The following is a 6,161-nucleotide window of genomic DNA, read 5'->3' as shown; positions in this document are numbered from 1 at the left end:
GACGATAAACTGCAGACCGTAGCCAAGCCAGAAGAAAGGTAATAATGTCCCGTTTACCTTCACATAAAAGCCGCACAGAAAAAGACAGTTGGTTGACTGGTGATTTAAAGGTGGCAGTTTGACAGCGTGTGTCACTGTTTTTAAATTACAGGGAAATGTAATTGTCAGTGATGATAGCAAAGACACTATTCCCTACATAGYGCACTGCTTTTGACCAGAACCCTATGGAATGGGGGTCCATTCTTGGACGCAAACTTCGAAAACCTATTCGATGACTCGGCCTACTCACAGGCCGTGGTACAGATCCTATTCTGTCCAGTAATAGATAGTGAATCTCATTTAAAAAATAACTTTTAATGTGGATAGATGACTCACTATGTATTGAGTCAGTCTTGCATATCACTGTAAAATAACCCGACAGACGTTGCACTGCAGTCTTAGAAACGTGGCTCCTTGTCACAGGAGGTTGGTGGCACCTTATTTTGGGGAGGACGGGCTCATGGTAATGGCTGGAGAATAATTAGTGGAATGGTACATCCAACACGTGGTTTCCAGATGCCATTCCATTTACTCCGTTTCAGCTAATAGTATGAACCCTCAGCAGCCTCCACTGATCTCTGTATATTGTAGATTAGGTCCCCTGTTGCTTTTTTTTAATTAACAGCCACTGCCGTATTGACTGTGTAAAAGAACGACAGGGTGACCAGTGGCATATAAAGAATACTGGAAAAAACAAGATCACAACGCCACAATAAAATCTGTTTTTTTTTTGTTCGACCCCAAGGTGCATCATGGGTAACAACCAACAACAACTGCAGCCTTGTGTACCATGGAACAGCGCCAACTGCAACAGGAGGAAGATCCCACCTCAGGAGTCCCTGCTAAACGTTCTGGAGTCTCCTCCCTGTGATTGCTCTCCTCCACCTCAGAAGTCCCTGCTTAACGTTCTGGAGTCTCCCCCCTGTGATTGCGCTCCTCCTCAGGAGTCCCATCTAAACATTTTGGAGTCTCCGCCCTGCGATTGCTCTCCTCCTCCTCCCTCAGCCCTTTCACCTCCTTCATCTCCTCCTCCTCAGGTAGCATTGCCACCTCAAGCACAAAACACATTTTTAAGCTTTATTTTGATGCATAACACATGTATGTTTTATAAATTTTTATCTGTTTTTTGAATTTGGCTCGCTGCAATTTCACTGGATGTTGTCAAATTAATCCCGTTAACGGTATTCGAGCGGGAGTAAGTAAGGGATCCCTAAGAGGTTATTCACTTCTTGTTAATCCAGCCGCTGTGTCAGATTTCAAAAAGGCTTTACGGTGAAAGCAGACCATGCGATTATCTGAGGACAGCACCCYGCATACAAACACATGAAATCAGATTTCCACCAGGCAGGTGCGCCACAAAAGACAGAAATTGTGATATAATATATGCCTTACCTTTGAAGATCTTCTTCTGTTGGCGCTCCAAGATGTCCCAGAAACATCACAAATTGTCCTTTTGTTTGATAATGTCCTTCTTAACGTCCCAAAAAGGTAAATTTATTTGGTGCGTTTGATTCAGAAATACACCGGTTTCAACTCGCCCAACATGCYTACAAAGTATCTAATAAGTTACCTGTAAACTTGGTCCAAACATTTCAAACAACGTTCCTAATCCAACCTCAGGTACCCTAAAATGTAAATAATCGATCAAATTTAAGACGGAATAAACTGTTTCTAATACCGGATAAAAACAACGTGAAGCGCGTTCCAGGTCATGCGCACCAAAAGACTTGAGTCCATCTGAGTGACACAAGGAAAGAACAGGACTACTTCTTATTTTCTCAAAAGAAAAACAACCAATTTCTAAAGACTGTTGACATCTAGTGGAAGCCATAGGAACTGCAACCAGATTCCTATTAAAAAGGGCTTCCCATAGAAAACTAATGGAAAACACATTGACCCCCCAAAAATTTCCCTGGATGGATTGTGCTCGGGGTTTCGCCTGCCAAATCAGTTCTGTTATACTCACAGACATTATTAAAACAGTTTTAAAAACTTCAGAGTGTTTTCTATCCAAATCTACTAATAATATGCATATCCTAGCTTCTGGGCCTGAGTAGCAGGCAGTTTACTTTGGGCACGCTTTTCATCCGGATGTGAAAATACTACCCCCTAGCCCAAAGTGGTTTTAAAACATCGGTAAGAGCTATTTCCTGTATTCTAGAGACTTAATTATTTCAAATAAATCTAGCCAATACCAGTAGTTATGGTTTATTCATAATGGATTGATCAAATAAGGTCATTTCAAACATAAATAAAATAATTTCTCTAATTTGCCTTCAGAAAGCATTTTGTGTCACTAGTCTACAAACAATATCCCAAAATGTCAAAGTTGAATTTAGTTTTTAGAAATGTTTAGAAATGTATAAAAAATGTAAAGCTTAATGTCTTGACTCAGTAAGTATTCAACCCCTGTGTTATGGCAAGCCTAAAGTTCAGGAGTAAGAATGTGCTTAACAAGTCATATAAGTTGCATTGACTCACTCTGTGTGAAATAATAGTGTTTAACATGATTTTTTAATAACTACCTCATCTCTGTACCACACACATACAATCATCAGTAAGGTCTCTCAGTCAATCAGTGCATTTCAAGCACAGATTCAACCACAAAGACCAGGGAGGTTTTCTGATGCCTGGAAAAGAAGGGCACCTATTGGTAGATGGATTTAAAAAAAACTGACAAATGCATATCCCTTTTTATTTTCCCTTTATTTTATTTKACCTTTATTTTATTTAACCCTTTGAGCATGGTGAAGTTATTAATTACCCTTTGGATGGTGTATCACTACACCCAATCACTACGAAGACACATGCGTCCTTTCTAACTCAGTTGCTGGTGAGGAAGGAGTTTAATGGCTGTGATAGGAGAAAACTGAGGATGGATCAACAACATTGTAGTTACTCCACAATACGAACCTTATTGACAGAGTGAAAAGAAGAAAGCCCGTACAGAATTAAATTATTCCAAAACATGCATCCTGTTTGCAACAAGGCACTAAATTAATACTGCAAAGAATTAAATGAAATTTTTGTCCTGAATACAAAGCATTATGTTTGGTGCAAATCCAACAACACCCTCTTTTCAATCATCGTGGTCGCTGCATCATGTTATGGGTATGCTTGTCATTTTTCTGCACAGGCAAAATCCTAGAGTAAAACCTCATTCCCCTTTTGAGCAGGACAATAACCTAAAACACAACACCAAATCTACACTGCTTACCAAGACGATATTGAATGTTCCTGAGTGGACTAGTTACAATTGACCTAAAAACTGGCTTGAATCTATGGCAAGATTTGAAAATGGCTGTCTAGCAATGATCATCAATCGACTTGACAGAGCTTGAAGAACTTTTGAAAGATTGATGGGCAAATATTGTACAATCCAGGTGGTCAAAGCTCTTAAGAGACTCACAGCTATAATTGCTGACAGGTGTTTCTAACATGTATTGACTCAGGTGGTCTAATCAAGATATATTATTGGGGGGTTTCCATATATTTTAGACTTAAAAAAAAAAAAATCTTCCACTTTCACATTATTTTGTATTTTTGTGTAGATTGTTTCCAAAAATATTACAATTAAATCCCACTTTGTAACGTAACAAAATGTGGGAAAAGTCCAGGGGGTTGAATACTTTCTGAAGCACTGTAATTCCTATTTTGATTGGGGGACCATTTTAATGGTGGGGGGAGGCGACCAAATATATCTTATTTTGTCCTCTTCCTCCACAGGTGAAGAGCCTGGTCCCCCAGCAGACAACCTCTAACGGGAGGACAGACCTGGTCCAGGTGGGTCTGCAGACCAGGACCATGCCCATGCTGCAGGAGCTRTCAGAGCTGGAGACACACATCACCATCATTAAACAGCAGCTGCACATCGCCATGACGAAGAAGAGGGAGCTGGAGCAGTACCAGCAGACACACAACATGACAGAGAAGAGGACTAGTACCAGCAGACACACACCATGACAGAGAAGAGGACTAGTACCAGCAGACACACAACATGACAGAGTAGAGGACTAGTACCAGCAGACACACAACATGACAGAGTAGAGGACTGGTACCAGCAGACACACAACATGACAGAGTAGAGGACTGGTACCAGCAGACACACAACATGACAAGAGTAGAGGGACTAGTACCAGCAGACACAACATGACAGAGTAGAGAGGACTAGTACCAGCAGACACACAACATGACAGAGTAGAGGACTAGTACCAGCAGAGACACAACATGACAGAGTAGAGGACTGGTACCAGCAGACACACAACATGACAGAGTAGAGGACTGGTACCAGCAGAGACACAACATGACAGAGTAGAGGACTGGTACCAGCAGACACACAACATGAGAGTAGAGGACTGGTACCAGCAGAACACACAACATGACGAGTAGAGGACTGGTACCAGCAGACACACAACATGACAGAGTAGAGGACTGGTACCAGCAGACACACAACTGACAGAGTAGAGGACTGGTACCAGCAGACACACAACATGACAGAGTAGAGGACTGGTACCAGCAGACACACAACATGACAGAGTAGAGGCTGGTACCAGCAGACACACAACATGACAGTAGAGAGACTGGTACCAGCAGAGACAACAACATGACAGAGTAGAGGACTGGTACCAGCAGACACACAACATGAGAGTAGAGGACTGGTACCAGCAGACACACAACATGACAGAGTAGAGGACTGGTACCAGCAGACACTCAACATGACAGGTAGAGGACTAGTACCAGCAGACACACAACATGAGAGTAGAGGACTGGTACCAGCAGACACACAACATGACAGAGTAGAGGATTAGTACCAGCAGACACACAACATGACAGAGTAGAGGACTAGTCAGCAGAGACACAACATGACAGAGTAGAGGACTAGTACCAGCAGAGACACAACATGACAGAGTAGAGGATTGGTACCAGCAGACACACAACATGACAGAGTATAGCTGGTACCAGCAGAGACACAACATGACAGAGTATAGCTGGTACCAGCAGACACACAGGAACACTGAGTCCGAGAGCAGCACAGAGGACCAGCAGGAGGACAACCAGCCTGAGACCCAGAGACCAGCCAGACTCACCCAAAACCCAGAGCCCTCTGCCCAGACACCCAGACCCATGTACCCAAACTCAGAGCCCTCTACCCAGACCCATGTACCCAAACCAGAGCCCTATGCCCAGACACCCAAACCCAGCGCCCTCTACCAGAACACCCAGACCCAGAGCCCTCTACCCAGACACCCAGACCCAGAGCCTCTACCCAGACACCCAGAGTCTCTACCCAGACCCAGAGCTCTACCTCCCAGACACCTCTACCCAGACCCAGACACCTCTACCCAGACACCCAGAGCCCTCTACCCAGACACACCAGAGCCTCTACCCAGACACCCAGAGTCCTCTGACCCAGACACCCAGAGTCCTCTACCCAGACACCCAGAGTCCTCTACCCAGACACCCAGAGTCCTCTACCCAGACACCCAGAGTCCTCTACCCACACCCAGAGTCTCTACCAGACACCCAGAGTCTCTTACCCAGACACCAGAGTCCTCTACCCAGACACCCAGAGTCCTCTACCCAGACACCCAGAGTCCTCTACCCAGACCCCCAGAGTCCTCTACCCAGCACCCAGAGTCCTCTACCCAGACACCCAGAGTCCTCTACCCAGACACCCAGAGTCCTACCCAGACACCCAGAGTCCTCTACCCAGACACCAGCCCTCTACCAGCACCCAGAGCCCTCTACCCAGACACCCAGAGCCCTGTACCCAGACCCAGAGCCTCTACCCAAACCCAGAGCCCTCTACGCAAACCCAGAGCCCTCTACCCAGACACCCAAACTCAGAGTCCTGTACCCAAACCCAAAACCCTCTACCCAGACACCCAAACCCAACACCCTCTACCCAGACACCCAAACCCAGACCCCTGTACCCAGACCCAGAGCCCTGTACCCAGACAATCAGACCCAGAGCCCTGTACCCAGACAATCAGACCCAGAGCCCTGTACCCAGACAATCAGCCCTAGAGCCCTGTACCCAGACAATCAGCCCTAGAGCCCTGTACCCAGATAATCAGACCCAGAGCCCTGTACCCAGACAATCAGACCTAAAGCCCTGTACC

At 45.2% G+C, this 6,161-nt stretch overlaps 1 protein-coding gene across 1 annotated transcript; it reads left to right on the top strand.

Moving 5' to 3' along the window:
• Nucleotides 1–5,013: 5,013 nt before the first annotated feature.
• On the top strand, nucleotides 5,014–6,066 carry LOC139025123 (uncharacterized). The gene has a single exon (XM_070440181.1). It carries the CDS (start codon nucleotides 5,014–5,016, stop codon nucleotides 6,064–6,066), a length of 1,053 nt encoding a protein of 350 aa, XP_070296282.1.
• Nucleotides 6,067–6,161: the final 95 nt, after the last annotated feature.

The sequence above is a fragment of the Salvelinus sp. IW2-2015 genome, unplaced genomic scaffold (genome assembly GCF_002910315.2).
Source record: "Salvelinus sp. IW2-2015 unplaced genomic scaffold, ASM291031v2 Un_scaffold2288, whole genome shotgun sequence".
Classification (NCBI taxonomy): Eukaryota; Metazoa; Chordata; class Actinopteri; order Salmoniformes; family Salmonidae; genus Salvelinus; species Salvelinus sp. IW2-2015.
Note: the sequence above shows the minus strand (reverse complement) of the source record. Positions and strands in the feature narration are given on the sequence as shown.